Source organism: Alosa sapidissima, chromosome 13 (assembly GCF_018492685.1).
Source record: "Alosa sapidissima isolate fAloSap1 chromosome 13, fAloSap1.pri, whole genome shotgun sequence".
Classification (NCBI taxonomy): domain Eukaryota; kingdom Metazoa; phylum Chordata; class Actinopteri; order Clupeiformes; family Clupeidae; genus Alosa; species Alosa sapidissima.
Genome location: NC_055969.1, coordinates 20,095,353 through 20,110,352, shown reverse-complemented (window position 1 = coordinate 20,110,352; position 15,000 = coordinate 20,095,353). Strand labels below are relative to the sequence as shown.

At 45.4% G+C, this 15,000-nt stretch overlaps 1 protein-coding gene across 4 annotated transcripts in view; it reads left to right on the top strand.

Annotated features, from left to right (window-relative positions):
• Window positions 1-15,000, top strand: part of fcho2 (FCH and mu domain containing endocytic adaptor 2) — a 65,316-nt gene that overhangs the window by 38,883 nt on the left and 11,433 nt on the right. For 3 of the 4 annotated variants that reach the window (XR_006021407.1, XM_042058679.1, XM_042058681.1), the window contains exons 13-20: window positions 1-46; window positions 434-609; window positions 4,651-4,675; window positions 6,322-6,375; window positions 8,813-8,849; window positions 9,798-9,889; window positions 14,688-14,806; window positions 14,966-15,000. The exon at window positions 1-46 is cut by the window's left edge and continues 12 nt beyond it; the exon at window positions 14,966-15,000 is cut by the window's right edge and continues 95 nt beyond it. Coding sequence is in view for 3 of the 4 variants with exons in the window: in XM_042058679.1 (XP_041914613.1) it covers window positions 1-46; window positions 434-609; window positions 4,651-4,675; window positions 6,322-6,375; window positions 8,813-8,849; window positions 9,798-9,889; window positions 14,688-14,806; window positions 14,966-15,000 (584 nt within the window). In the remaining variant the exon portion in view is untranslated. The remainder of the gene's footprint in view (window positions 47-433; window positions 610-4,650; window positions 4,676-6,321; window positions 6,376-8,812; window positions 8,850-9,797; window positions 9,890-14,687; window positions 14,807-14,965) is intronic. The other variant, XM_042058680.1, reaches the window with a different exon arrangement.

The following is a 15,000-nucleotide window of genomic DNA, read 5'->3' as shown; positions in this document are numbered from 1 at the left end:
GTGGATGAGGAGGGCTTCTGTATCCGCCCAGAGCAGAACGACAATGATATCCTTTACTTCAAACTCATCACACACACACACACACACACACACACACACACACACACACACACACACACACACATATGCAGTACATAGCAGGTTGCTTGGATATCTTGTAATTAATTAAATATTTTTCATGAATGCACACCAAAGGAAGTTACCACTAAGTTAAATAGTTTTAGATGGATGTGTCCTGTGTAAAAGATGGCAGCAGTCACAGTCTGAAGTGGTATTGTGAATAAACTCAAACTCAACTCAAAATTAGTCTGAGTTACAGTAAGTCAAGAGTTAGGTTAGTCTGAGTTACCGTAACTCAGGGTTAAATTAGTGTGGAGTGGGTGGGTTAAATTAGGGTGAAGTGAGAAACTCCTTCCTTAACGGCCCTGCCCACATGCCAAAGAGAACTCCTTCTACTCGTCCAGCGACTCCGAGGACGAGGACGAGCCCAGAAAGTTCAAAGTGGAGATCAAACCTGTGCAGCCCAACAACACCAACGATCAGCACCGCGCCACTCTTGACCAGCTTAAGGCCTCCATCAACAACATCACACTCTCACCGTCCACATCGGTAAGTCTCTCTCAAATACACACACACACACACACACACACGCACACGCACACTCAAACACAAACACTCCGAAGATGTGCTCAAACCTGGATGGACACATAATGCCAGACATATTATGCACACTCACTGATCACTGATCTTTTCCACATCAGTATTGACAAGCGTGCACAGACACACACACACACACACACACGCACACACACAACACATATACACATACACATACACATACACATACACATACACATACACATACACATACACATACACATACACATACACATACACGTGTTTTTAAACAAGCCTATTTTGCACAAGCCTCTACCCAAATCCCTCTCTCACACTCTTGGCACTCTCGAACATAAATGGACTCAAAGGGTGAAGGGAGTTCTGATTGGCCAATCCCTCTAACCCTTCCACCTCCTCCCTTCTCATAGAATTCTCTTTCCTTTCTCTTACTCTGTTCTTCCCCCTCTTGATCCATCCCTTTCTCCTTCCGTTTCTCTCTCTCTCTCCTTTTGCCCCTGTCCCGCCCCTGTCCTGCCACTGGGGGGCATCAGCAGCTCAGGTTTATGCCCCCCGCTCTCCCTCTGAGAAGCTGCGTGTTTTCTGTCTGTGTACTTATGAATATTTCAGCACATTTGTTTTTTTGCCCCACATTCTGGAGGCTGGAGTCCAGTTCAGTATTTATGGCCTGTCTCCTTAACGAGTCATTCCGCTTAACGAATCATCCCGCTTAACGAGTCACCCGCCTCTTAACGAATCATCCCTCATCTTTTTTAATGATTTCATGCCGGCTGACATCTTTAACATTCTGCGTATTTTCACGCATGAGTCACACGAGTCATGATTAATAGCCACCCAGCCAGACCAGCACCTCATTACCCAGAAGCCACTGTGGTGAGTGACCGTTGCTGTCACTGGTAAATCTCCAGGGCAGGGATCACTAGGGGCTGCTGGGCAGGTGAGGTGGACATGCCAGTTAGCTGAACTCTAAAATCCCTTGATTCTTTCTTCCGTTAAACATAGTGCTGTGTGTGTGTGTGTGTGTGTGTGTGTGTGTGTGTTGGGTTAGGGGGGCTTGTAACATCTGGGTGTTGTTGGTAAATAAGTCCATGTGCCTTCCTGTGTATGGGTTTTGGGGCAGGAAGTGTGTGTGTGTGTACAGTATGTGTGTGTGTGTGTGTGCACGTTTATCTGTGCACGTGTATCTGTGTGTGTGTGTTTCGTGTGTGGTGTTTGTCTCTGTGTCTGTCTGTCCTCCCTTTCAGCATTAAGCCTGCTGTGCCTGCCTGCATGTGTGCATGTGTGCATGCGTGCGCATGCGGGGTGTTGGTGTGTGTGTGTGTGTGTGTGTGCGTGTGCATGCGGGGTGTTTGTGTGTGTGTGCATGCGTGTGTGTGTGTGTGTATGCGTGTGTGAGTGTGTATGATTATGTGTTAGGGAGTGAGGGAGCTGAGAGGAAGTGAAGTAATAGAGAGAGAGATGGAGAACAGGAAGGAGAGAGAGTGTGTGTGTGTGTGTGTGTGTGTGTGTGTGTGTGTGAGTGAGAGAGAGATAGTAGAGAGAAGGGCAGACTGCCCTCCCTGTATCCCAAGAGTTGATGTGAGTTTTGCTCACTTTAGCCAGAAACGTCACTGCACACTGAACAGTGACGAAACCTTCTCCCTCTCCCTCTTTCTCTTTCTCTCTCCATCTCTCTCTTACTCTGTTGGTCTCTCCATCTGTTTATGAATGTGAACACTTGACTCTCCTTTGCCTTTTTCTCTTTCCTTACTCAGTCTTTTACTTTCAGTCCATTAATCTCTCTCTTCCCTTTCTCCCTCTGTCTCCCCATCTCCTCCCTCTCTCACCCACTTTCTTTCTCTCTATCCGCTCTGTCCCCTTCTCTCTCTGCCAAACCTCCCCTTTCTCTTTTTCTCTCTCTCTCTCTCTCTCTCTCTCCTTCTTTCCCTTGTTTGTGTTGACTCATTAGACAGACAGAGTGATGCATTTCTGGAATAATATTTCTGACGAAGTACCCGCGTGTGTTTGGGGCAAAAAACGTTTGGTGGGCAAATGTTTGCTTTAGTCCTTTTCACCACAAGTCCTGCATTGCTCTTATTTTCCCCTTCTCTCTCCCTCTCTCCTCCCCTCCCTCTCTCTCTCTCTCTTTCTCTCCTTCCCTCTCTCTCTCTCTTGCACATATTACCCCCTCTGCTTGTATTTATTTAGCTTTCAACTTGACCCCGGTAATAAATGAGCTCTCTAAACATCAGGACTTAACTTCTCAAATATTTGTCCGCATGATGGAGAGAAGTGCCCAGGGGGGGAATGAGGTATTAGGATATAAAACATTTCAGAGGGTTTCTCTGGGAGTTGCTGTTTGTCTTGGTACATTTTGACGTGCACCTTAAAGGTACAGTCTGTGGTTCTGGCAAAAGGCTGTTGATATTTGATCTCAACAGCCAATCAAATTGCACCCCTCCCTTCCATGTTGCTGAGGCAAGGTGTTGATTGGCTGGAATAATGTATGACGCTATTTTGATTGTTTCCCATGTTCAGAGCCAGGACTGCATGAATGACTTTTATTTTGTTTTTTTGGTCTCACACATGGTAGTGTGCTAGTGGACAGTGGAGGCCAATGAATTGTTCAAAACGTGTGTTTGGCCAAAATAGCTGACTGTACCTTTAATAAGGTGCGCACTTTGTGCTCTCCCTTCTTGTCAGACCCCGCGTTTGCCTGTGATGTTGACAGATGTGTTTCGTGTTAAATGTTCTCAAGTTGAAGAACGTAGGTGATGATCTGGTACAGATTACTCGAGCATTTTCTTTTCATTTTTCATCTTTCTTTCTTGCATTCGCTCATTTTTGGGATGCCTCCACTTCTTCGATCTGGATGTGACATACACTCTCGCTCCACATTTCTCTCTCCTTCTCTCTCTCTCTCTCTCTCTCTCTCTCTCTCTCTCTCTTTTTCTCTCTCTCTCTCTCTCTGTCGTTATTCTAACTGCAGTAGAAGGCTGGTGTGTGGCCCTGGGAGTTTTAATTGATCCCATTTGCCTCCCAGTGCCTCTGGGACTAAGTTCTGGCTTCACTTCTGTGTGTGTGTGTGTGTGTGTGTGTGTGTGTGCTCGCGCGCCCATATGTGTGCAACCATGAATGTGTGTGTGTATTTCCACAACACTATCTATCCCTGTGGTTTTGTGCATTTAAAGCATATTGTCTGTTTCCTGTCCACTGTTTATCTTTTTTTGTATGTGCGCGTGCGTGTGTGTGCGTGCGTGCGTGTGCGTGCGTGTGTGTGTGTGTGTGTGTGTGTGTGTGTGTGTATCTCACTGAGGACTTTCCACTGGAGCACCCAGAGCTGCATTTCTCACCGCCGCTGCCATGACCACACTGATTTACATTCCCCGCACTCCCTCCGTGTGTGTGTGTGTGTGTGTGTGTGCATAGACTCTTATGCATGCATGCAAGTGCGGGACTTTATATTTAGCTGTCATTGCCATGCAGCTGCCATAAGTGGAAACTTAATGATCCACCAGGGAGATTTGCAGATTCAGACACAGATTCTGTTTTTCTTAGCTCAGGGTTTAGGGATGGCTCTTCCCCAGTGAGTCAGGACTGTTTAGCATCTTTAACATGACTCAAAGATTATAGCTAAACGGGTTCCCATGTTGCAGTTAAACAGGGCCAAACCCTTATGGCCTCCTTACACCAAAAAACTTTGACAAGATTTGGGAAAGATTCTTGAAAGATTGGAGTCTTTTGAGTAAAGCTTGAATGGGGGGCATTAGTTAAAAGACTACAATCTTTCAAGAATCTTTCCCAAATCTTGTCAAAGTTGTTTGGTGTAAAGTGGCCATTAGCTGTAGCGTTCCTCTTATGAAACCTTTGTGATTGAAAGAAAGCAAGGAATACATGGCCCAATCTGGTGTTGATCTCTGTGTGCTGTGCTGTGCTTTTCTTCAGTGGTTTTGTCTCACTGGTGTCATTGGTTGCATCACTCTTACTGTTGCATTGGCCTCATCCATCGTTTTGTTTTGTTTTTACTACTTGCAGGTTCAGATGAGGAGGAACCAGTCCAGTGAGTATTACTTTCACTTTATGCTACTGACACACACACACACACACACACACACACACACACACACACACACACACACACACACACACACACACACACACACACACACCTACCCTCCCTTAGCGCTCCATGCCTGATGTTTCTGATTTCTGAGGAGCCAGAGGCGGCCATTTTGGCTCTCGGGTCCTGAGTTTCCTGGCCTGGACTCCTCCGATGAGGTTGTGTATTTACCCAGAAATCTCTCCAAAGCCAACTCCAACACTGTGCAAACAAACACAGGCCGGCTTTCACAAGTGCGCTCCATCCAGATCGACCCAGCGGCCCTCGTTGGAAACAAGATTAATTGCTTAATTGCGTGTTTATGTTTTTTCTTGCAATCATAATTTTTTACATATTTTCTGTGGAATTTTGGTCTTTTAAGTGAAGACAGCTGCATGATTTATTGGCCTGTTTCGTGCATGCTCTTGACAATTGGGCGAGATTTATGCTGACACGCATGCTCTCTATCATTTTAATGTCTATCCCAGATAGGGCTTTGATTACACAGCAGAGACATGCCATGGAAATACCAGTGCATTAACCATTTACACCAACATCCCATTTGCTCCCATTTGCTGCCATTTACTCACCACTAGGATCCATCCGTAAAGGCACTTACAGGACAAGAAAAGATGTACATTTCAGCGCTGCAGATGTGATCACTCGGGGGTTGGCCATGTTAGTCCAGCTCCTCTGAGCAGGCTATCTACATGAAGCCGAGTGGTTGTGGTCTTCAGAGCTCCACTTCTGCTTGGCTTCACTCTACTGAATTTAGGAGAAAAAGAAAAATGGAAAACCACTGTGCCTGAAGATATCAGACATTTTTCACAGCCTTGAATTATGATCTATTTTCAAATCTTGAACGGCCTAGTCTATGCCTGAGAACTTTAATCGGTTACACTTTACTTGACAGTGTCGACATGACACATGACGTGAGTGACATGACACTATCATGAATGTGTCATAAACAAGTCATAAACGTTTGACATAACGCTGTTATTATCATATATCTGTTATTAAGTGACAATCGGTCTTTGTCATAACAAGTTAAGGTTAGGATTAGGTTTAGGGTTAGGGCTAGGGTTAGGGTTGGGGTTAGGATTAGGGTTAGAGGTTAGGATTAGGGTTCGGGTTAGGATTAGGTTTCATGTGTCATGACCGTGTCATGTGTTCACGACAGTGTCACGTCACTCTTATGTTACCCTTTAATCTCAACTGATGATCTCAACAGAATAGACAGCTAAAGCAGAAACACACATGAAATCCCGTTAGCCCAAACATCTCACAGACTTCAGAAGGTTCCTTGGTGTTTTATGCCCCCAGCATTGTCTTCAAGGCAGCGTTGCCTGGAAGGCACTAGGGTTAGGCATGGGTTAAGGTTAGGGTTAGTGTTGGGGTTAGGTGCCAGCAGTGGCAGCACTGCCTGAAAGATGGCGTTGGGGGAATAAAACACCATCGCGCCTTCAGAAGATGGATAACTCGAATAAGGGCCCGGTTATTAGTACTGATTTCAATGAAGCAACATATCTGCCTTGATGTGAGTTTGGGGAGTGTGTGTTGATGTGTGTGTGTGTGTGTGTGTTGTGTTCTATTCTACACACACCTAGGGGTGCCGAGGGGGCCCACACGCTCCTCTCTCACCTCCCTCACGCAGGCGCCCGGTGAGTATGGCTGACTTCAGCAGAGGCAGTCTGTTGCTCCTATCCAGCAGAGAAGCTTTCTCGGCACACACACACACACACACACACACACACACACACACACACACACACACACACACACACAAGCACACAGCTCATAGGCAGCTAATGTTTTATCTTTGAGAAAATCCAGTAAAATATGCAGACTTTACTAGTGATGATTACCACCAAAGGTTCAGCATCAGTTGTGTAAGCCCTTACCATCGTGCCATTCACTGAGCCATCATCTCCATTATCCTATGTTGCCATCAGAAAAGCTTAGCATAGTGCTAGTACTAACTCGCATAGACCAATATAGATAGACTAAATACCTACATGTAGGGGTGTCACGATTCTCCAAATCCTCGATTCGATGCAATTTTCGATTTTAAAGTCACGATTCGATTAGATTTTCGATCTTTTTTTTAATATTACTATTAATGCATTCCTTATATGTTATTTTTAAGTTAGTTTTAATTGACGTGAATGAACGAATACTTCCACACCGGTGATTTTAAAGTAGCAAGAGGGGCTTTGATTTTGGTAGGTTGATGTGTATTTTAACTGGCTGTAGCCTAAAATTAGAGGAGTGTTGACGCTGCAGTTCAGCACGTGCGTGTGCGTTTGTGCGTCTTGGCATACATGCTGGACGTGAAATTGGGGGTGTGGCTGCATCGTCGATTCTACTTTTAAGTTCGAAGTTCGAGATTGAGATGTAATTTCTGAAGAGAAATTTCTGATGAGATGTAAATATAAAATCGAAATCGTGACACCCTTACCTACATGGTTTTCTTCAGATGTGTATCACATTGTATAGCTTGCTTTGAGAGTGTATGATTAACATGGTAATGCAGTACATTTGTACCATTGACTGGAACACTCCAGCCCATGAATTGTGCTAATGATAACATCTTGTTATTGCTAACATGCATGCAGAATGGCCAGATTGTTGCATTGTTTAGCTGTCTCAAATTCTGTTCTGTGGCCTCAAGCTTAGTTGAGTGTTCTCTCTAATTCAGTCAGGCTGTCGATGTAAACACGCATGCATGCTTATAATCACCACTGCTAACTTACATTCAGGCAGTTCCATTCTATTCATATGATTGTGATCAGTAGGAGTGCTATTGCTAATTCACATTCAGCTAGGAAAGGTAAACATGCTTGTATGATTATGATGATCTGGTTGCTGAGACAGATGTGCCTATCCCATATGCTAGCTGCTGCATGTCACACATCACATGATCACCCATCACAAACCCATACCTTCCTGATGGGGACACACGCAGACCGCTAGCTTCACGCCGCTAGATGCACACCGCTAGTGCTGTTCCCATCCTCTCTACCCATTGGCACTAACTCCTCTTCAGAGCTTCTTCATCATGGCTTCTTCTAACACCCACCGGGGTCCTGCTTACTAATGAGGGTTTGCTCCTTGGCACATTTAAGAGTTTTGCCATTGCCTTTAATAGCATGTAAGTCATGAGGATTTGGATCTGTTTGGTGACACGAGGGCAGGAAGCCAACACTTGAGCTGCAAACAGCAAAGTAAACAGCCCAGAGAAATGTTGAAGAAATGTTGACATCTGACCGGGGCATAGCTGTGTGTGTGTGTATGTGTGTGTGTGTGTGTGTGTGTGTGTGTGTGTGTGTGTGTGTGTGTGTGTGTGTGTGTGTGTGTGTGTGTGTGGCCGCCTGGCCGTGCGCATGCATTTACAGTATGTGTGTTAGAGTAGATGGTGCTGCAGGCCAGCCGTTGAACAGTGCCAGGCTTGATGCCCACTGTGGGTGCCCGTGTTGGCTCAGCTCACAGCAGAAAATCACTGAGGGCAGCATGCCACATGTTTAACCACACCTAATGACTACATGTAATGACCTGTAATGAGAGAGAAAGAGAGGATGGATTTGGCACTCTATGATCAATTCAGTTTCTTATTAATAGTCTGTTTATGTTTACACAAATTCATCATTTGATCACAACCTTAGAAAAACAAACAACTTCATGTTTTCCCCTTCCTGAACCTCACAGGATTGAGAGAGAGTTGCGCTGTTGGCAAACTCTGGAAATGGTTTCGCCTCCTCAGTAAGCGTATGTGTGCGTGTGTGTGTGGTTGTTTTGTCACGCATACCGCACACATACACCTTTTGTGTGTGTAAATTTCCCTGTATATTGATGGGTGGGTGTATGTTTCTTGGGGTAAGGTTGTATGGTTCAAAGTTTAAATCTTTATAGCTGTGTGTGCGTGTGTGTGCGCGTGCGTGTGTGTGCGCGTGCGTGTGCTCATGTGTGTATGTGTGTGTGCGTGTGTCCTGAAGGCTAATTCTTTCTTGCGTGGTGGCAGTGTTGAAGTGAAGGCTGAGTGGGGTACATGAAGAACTGCATTGCTCTGACCCACTAATCAAACGCGTTCTCCTTTATCAGGTGATGAACTCGGGAGACCCAGGGGGAATTTCAACGAGTGAGTATCAACATCTCAAACCAACTTCATAATATACTGTTTCTGGAAGTCGATTTGTTGAATATACGCACTCTGCAAACTCTTGAGCAGATAAGACATTATGGGCTGATACACATACAAATTCTTTTTCAGTTTTGTTAACATTGAAGGACAGAGCATTATGGCCTTGGTGCTCGATCTTTAAATGCCCCTCAAGTTATCTTTTGTGTTTTTTGGACGTTGATCCCTACTTGTTTCCAACACTTGTTCTCTTTCTGCCACATTCTTTATCACCATCTCCATGAACCTGCATATTATAATCATTTGTGTGTAGTGGGTGGGTGAGGAAATAAGAGCTTTGGCACTTTTTGGGTGGACAGATGTTCAGAGTTTCTTGCTTGATAAAGTGTGTGCTAACTACACTACTACAGTATCTTTTAATACTGCTGAGAAACGGAGCATGATTGCATTTTTTCAGTCGACATCAAGAACTGTTTATACTCTCTCTTATTAAAGCGTAACTCTTGCCAGTTGTCCAAAACCTTTCTTTTTAGTAAACTCTGTGTACACAAACAATGTTCTCAATGCTCGAGTTCATGTGTAGAGACCCTGGTGGTTCTTCGATCAAAGTTTCATGTTGTGTCGCCTTTTTAGTGTTTTAAAAATAGCGATTTTGATGCGATCATGCATCAAAATAGTAGTGCCCTAGCACTCCCATTCAAAAGGCCATTTGACCCGAAAACGTCAATACGGTCAATCTTAAAAGTGGCGCTTCCAACATAATTATGCGTTTAAATGAAAGTTTGACTCGGGTACATTCACAAAAAGACCCTAGGTTGCATTTTGGCGAGAGTTACGCTTTAACAAAGGGTAAAATTCCTGCATGTATCTCATTGCTACTGCACCCTGGTTGTGAGTCCTGAAATGCAGGATACAACAGTGTGTTTAGAATCACTTCTGTGTGTCCAGGAACAAACTGGCCAACAACGACTTGCTGTCTCTGGACCCCTTTGGCCCTTCCCAAACAGCTGGCTCCGCCTCCTCGGTGTCAGCTGCCGCAGGTAATCGTACCTTTTTAAAATGACTTGCAATGAATAAATCCAAGTGAAAGTTTATATTCCTGGTGACTCCTCTTTAAAAGCTCCCCAGAAGTCTTGTAAATCTAAGCTCAGAAGTCATTCGGATAGAAGCCCTGTAACCTTTTTTTTTTCCAAATGACCAAGTGGGAAGCGGCCTTGTGCAACGTCTATCACAATGGGAAATGTCTGAGCTCAATGTGGCCGTTTTGGCTGATTTGGGTATCGCTTTGATCAGCTAATTTCATGTTCCAAGTAAACTTGACCAGATCTCCCCTGATTAATTGTTAGAGTCAGTCCCCGTACGAGCTTGTACAGGCGAATCCTAAACGCCTAAAACTCAGACACGTACTGTATAAACACACATTAGTCAATATTCACACGGTGGTACCCAGTGAAATTGGTGCATTTAAAAGGAAATGTAGAACACACACACACACACACACACGCACAAACAGACACACACATGCTCCTACCCTCAATATAGTGTGGTCTCAGCTGACCTCGTCCATTATTGATGATGCGTATGGGGGGGTGTAGGGGTGGGGGGTTCATCTCTAGAGAACCAGCCCAGAGCTCGGTCGTCACGGAAACCCATCGTCTCCTCCACTCTGTTTTCCAGTTCTCACAGCCACACTCAGTCCTACTCAATCAAGCAGGTCACATCAGCACTTTAATTACCACGTTTTCAGATCATAACCATAATTATTGTTATTATGTGGTTCTTCCTATTCATTTTGACGTCAATTTGCTTGTATTTTGTCTATTTCCCTTCTCAGTATATAATAATTTGAGGTGTCTGTAGACTTTATTGTGTTGTTTGTTGTACTGTTTATCATTGTGACATTTTTATGGTTTTATTCTGTGCTTTTGGTTATGCTTATGATTTGCATTTTTAGTTTTAGTTTCTTCCATTGTGCTGTATTTTTGTTTCTTTTTTTTTATAGTATCCTTTTTCTCTTCGGCGCGTAGCACCAGCCTGCTGTTCTGGGTGTTTGTCGGTCTTGTCCCCATCTCATATGGGGACACTGATTCCTGGGGAAGAGTGTGGAGGAATGTGATTCTCTCTCTTCCCTAGAGTCCCACACTGTCTCCTCTCTCCCCCTCTCTCTCTCTCTCTCTCTCTCTCTCTCTCTCTCTCTCTCCTTCTCTCCCTCTCTTATGCTAACATGTCTGGGAAGGGGGGAGGGCTTCTCATGATCCTCTCTCTGACACCATGGCTGTCTGTGACCCGAGGGCCAATCATAATCCTCTGACCCTGACGAGGGCCAATCATAATCCAGAGTTAATTGGCACCTCGGGAGGTGAGAGGGCGGGTCTTGGGGGGCCCCCGTGTCACGGATGTTGTCAAACACGATCTCGTTGCCACGAGGATTGAAAGAAGAAAAGAGTGTCTAGAAAGAGAGAATGGGAATGAGGGATAGAGAAGGGAGATTCCGTTCCACGTGAAAGAAAAGTGCATGCGTGTTTGTTTTTTTTTGTTTTGTTTGTTTATTTTCATTGTTTGGTTTTCCTGTGTGTTCTTCATCCTTTCTTTTCTCCTCTCTGTCCTATCCTGTTTATAGACCTCTTCTCTCTCCTCTATCCCCCTCTCCCTCCATCTCCCCCCCTCCCGCTGAGAGAGACCGACTTGTGTGATGAGCCAGGTAATGTCAGGGTTAGAGGTCAACACACACACTCACACTCTATTTCTCCTGCTCTCACACTCTCATACACACACTCACAGTCACACACACAAGCAGCTAATGGCAACTGGCTGAGATGCATGTTGTTTGTTCAGAGATGTTACTTTTGATACATAGCTAATACGCAATACACACACACACACACACACACACACACACACACACACACACCTCCACATTTCAGTAGTACTGACAGATTTATGTTGAGCGCTGAAATCGTATAGAAATATTTTTTCAGTCTTTAAAATTATTCTTGGCACATTTAAAGAATTGTTTGGCCTAAATCTCCAGTCTTCACTACAGAACCCAAACATTACTCCAGGCTCATGAGAGGGAGATTAAGCAGAAGTCATATCTCATCTCTGTCACAGGGTGCTATGTGATAGCCTTGCATGCATGAGTGCAGAGGTGTGTGTGTTTGCACTGGGTGCGTATGTGTCTCTGTGTGTGTGTGTGTGTGTGTGTGTGCAGCAATTGTAGACGTTTACTTTAAAGCACTCAGGAAAGGCCCTTCACTCAGGCACACTTAATGCCATTTCACTCCCTGTAGCAGCAGCAAGATGTCTTCACACACACACACACGCACAGACACACACACACACACACACCTTCCTTCTTGTCTTAGGTAAGCTTACCGTATATGTTGGCCAATGTTGCATGGAGATTCTTCAGAATTGGCTGCTATTTCATAAGCCTCTTCTCCATCACTGGCCTTAACTAATGCAAGATGTTTTTACACCTGAAAACGTCCTCCATTAAACATCACCTCAGGATTTGTGGAAAAAAATCCATTACAGTATAATTAATTTACAATTAATCGTTAATAATTGAATTTCTATGTATTTATTTATTCATAGTGTATATTTTCTATAATGTGACCTACTAAAGCAGCTAAACTGTATCCTGGTATGGATTATTGTGTGTGTGTGTGTGTGTGTTTATTACATCGTGTTACTGCCTATGGCCCTCTGAATTGAATTTTGTAAATGTCTTCTTAAAGCGCGGGCAAAGACAGTTTGACCCCTGTGCACTTGATCTTTGTGCTGCTGCTCACTGTTTGCTATTCTCTCCTCTTGTATACAGCTCTCATGTGTGTGTTTGGTGTGTGTGTCTGTTAAACTGTGTATGTATGTTTGGTATGTTAACGTGTGTATCTGTGTTTCATAATCCCAACCAACCCGACCCCCCCACCCCCCACCCCCCCCACCACCCCAACCCGCTCCTCTCTGGTGCCCCCTGCAGCCGAGGCAGTGCACCAGCAGGAGTCATCCCTCCCATCACCCCTGGGGGAGCCGATGCTACCCAAACCCGGAGCGGCCCTCCCTCCCCCCTCCCCCTTCTCCCTCTCGTCCCCTCCCTGCACCCCCATCTCCCTGTGGGACGTCCCGGACGACCCCCTGCGCTCCAGCAGCGTCCCGCTCCCCGACCGCCCGCCCCCATCGCCGCCTTCCGCTCAGGATCCCCTCGCCGCGCTCTCCTGGTCCCAGAGCCAGTGGGTGGCCTTCAGCGACGACTTGGTGCCGCGTCGCCGTGGGGTTCTGCCGTCGGCAGCGGCGTTGTGCCGGCAACCGTTGCCACAGCAGCTCCTGCGTCGTCCCCAGTCAGTGCCGCCCGCCCCGCAGGCTGCGTTTGCCCGCTTCGCCCCGCCCGGTGCCACCCCTCTCCAGCCGGTCCTGCTCAGGCAAGAGACCGCTACCCTCAGGTCGGAGGACTCACCTGCACCCATGGACATCAGCGCCGTTGCTGCGCTGGCTAGCCTTAACAACGACGGTAACCATAGAGGCCTGTGTGCGTAGGCCTGTGTGTGTTGGCCTGCTGTGCGTTGGCATGGCATGGCATGGCATGGCATGGCATGCCACTGGCCTGGTGGGCACTCAGCTGGCACATGGCAGATACATGGAGAGCTCAGAACATGGCTTGGGATTCGCTGCTTGTTCATAAGCTGTCTAGAGAGTGCTTAATGGGGTCTTCTAGTTGCATTCTTTAAATGACCAAAACTCTGAGTGAGTAAAGAGTAGGGCACAGAAAGCTGTGTGTGTGTGAGTGTGTGTGTGTCTGTGTGTGTGTGTGTGTGTGTGTGAGTGTGTGAGAGAGAGACAGAGATAGAGATAGAGAGGCTGCTTCTTTGAGCAGGTAAACAGTAGTGATCATGTTCTCTGGAGCTTGGACCATGTCCTCAGCTCAGCTGTTAATCAAAGAGGGCTACCATAATATGCATGTGCCAGCTTGGATGCACATCTAAGGGTGTGTGTGTGTGTGTGTGTGTGTGTGTGTGTGCGTGCGTGTATGTTTGTGTGTATGTAGACCTGAGGCCTGGTCGTTTCTTTCTCATCAAGTGTGTGCAGTTCTTCTCACAAAAGAATGTGTTTCTCTAATGTGTGTTAATTTAAATTTCCCTTTGATCCTTTTTCCTGTTTTCTTTCATTTTGACTTTCTTTGCATTGTACCCAGTCCTCTTTTGGTTTTGTTTTGTTTATTTTCACATTGTTTGTTTACATTTCTATTTGTGTTTTAAGTTATATTTTGGAATGTAGTCCTTGGCTTGGTGTGTATTTTTGTTTTTCATTTTCTTTTTATTCTTTGGTTTTGACAGTTTCTGTTCAAATGTGACCTGACCTGAATGGAGTATTGTTTAGATTTGATTTATTTATATTTTTATTTTTTTATTCATGTTATCCATTTGTTGTTGTGTTTTTTTTTTTTTAAATTTATGTTCTCTATTTGTTATTTTTGGGGTTTTTTTAGAGCATGTTGTTAGCTCACAGCTAGCAATGTTTTTCTGCCTGCCTGTTCCCCGAATACTAGTTGCCTCTGGCATGGATCTGTCTCTAGCCACATCTGAGCCACATCAGAGCCACATGAGAGCCAGATCCATTCCAGAGTATCATGGCTGTGTTTAGGGTTTGCTGTGATTGGTTCAAGAGAATGAATGAGCCTCTGCTCATGGTTGCATCATGACTACAGTTACAGTTAGGGTCTTTAGAGCTGACATTTACTCTTGTTCTTCTTTTTCTCTCACTTTCTCTTTCTCCCTCGACCCCTCTCTCTCTCTCTCCCTCTATCTCTCTCATTCCCCCTCCATCTCTCCCTCTCTCCAGTGCCTCCTCCTAACAGACCCACCACTCCTCTAAATGCGGGGGCTCTGGCTCCACCCCCTCCTCGCCCCTCATCACGACCCAAACTACCAGCAGCCAAACTGGCTGGTATCACAGAGCTGGTTAGTCGTGTGTGTGTGTGTGTGTGTGTGTGTGTGTGTGTGTGTAAGAACATATGTCTTGACTGCTGAATTGAGTTCCATGCTAATGTACTGACATCTGTGATGACGTGTGTGTGTGTGTGTGTGTGTGTGTGTGTGTGTGTGTGTGTGTGTGTATAGAGTCGGCCATTCAGCCCCCCAAAGGTGACCAACTC